This window comes from Perkinsus marinus (assembly GCF_000006405.1).
Source record: "Perkinsus marinus ATCC 50983 genomic scaffold scf_1104296959608, whole genome shotgun sequence".
Classification (NCBI taxonomy): Eukaryota; Perkinsozoa; order Perkinsida; family Perkinsidae; genus Perkinsus; species Perkinsus marinus.
Window position 1 is genome coordinate 1 of NW_003206361.1, and position 916 is coordinate 916.

The 916-nt window shown below is 46.4% G+C and overlaps 1 protein-coding gene across 1 annotated transcript; it reads right to left on the reverse strand.

Moving 5' to 3' along the window:
* Positions 1-79: 79 nt before the first annotated feature.
* Pmar_PMAR023119 (hypothetical protein) lies at positions 80-478 on the reverse strand (the record flags this gene model as incomplete). The annotated part of the gene is made up of 3 exons (XM_002773066.1): positions 80-146; positions 191-324; positions 389-478. 3 exons carry the CDS (start codon positions 476-478, stop codon positions 80-82), a joined length of 291 nt encoding a protein of 96 aa, XP_002773112.1.
* Between the last annotated feature and the right edge of the window lie 438 nt (positions 479-916).

A 916-nucleotide genomic window follows, 5' to 3' on the forward strand; every position in this document is an offset into this window, starting at 1 on the left:
TGAATTTATCGTCCAAACTGCTGCTCCTCCTTGCATTAAGCGCAGCACTATCACCTGACGGACCCAGCATCGATACAAGCTATGCCACGACAACCTCACCCAAAGGGTAGTCGCTGTCCTCCTTACCATCAGTGTAGCGAAGGTATCTACAATAATACAAGTTCGTGATAGCAGCAACCATAGAATTTACCGTAAGAACAAATCCAGCATAAAACTCTTCCCTGTGCGATATGCTCCCATGATAGATACCACGGATATATTATCACAGCCAGTCGCCACCAAGTTCTTGGTGAGCTCCTCCATTGCCTCGTCGTTCACACGGACCTGAGCATATCGGATATACAATCTACCCATCAGGTGAAAGATCCAAAAAAGGTTGGGCTCGGACCTCATTGTCAGCCATTTTGATGGTCACAAGCTGAAGAGGCCTTCCATTCACGACGTCCACTGCCTCCTTAGTGTCGCTGGTGGGTGTCATTTATGCAGTACAATATATAGACTACAATAGAAAGGGAGAGGTTTAAAGCCACAGTGCTAAGTCAGCAACGCTCGCTTGGTCAGGTGAGCCAGTAGTGCTCGGAAACAGCGACCACCCACTCAAGTGGATGCTTGCGTATAGTGTAGCCTTACAGATGTGACAACTACCTGCTACTGAGGTGGGGTCATAAAACAGTATCATACTTAGACCAGCAACTCATCAAAAAAAGGAGACTCTCGAGCCGATCCAAGTGAACGGAGGATGAGCTCCATATATCAACGGCTATAAACGATTCTAGTACAATCTGATTCTGTGGGGAGTAAACACTAGGGTTAGTGATACTTCATCAAGTATCAACAGTCAATGCGCTCTGGGAGTAAGTAGAGATGCTAGGGATAGTGCTATGTATGCAGACCAGAATCCTAGGACTTTAACGAA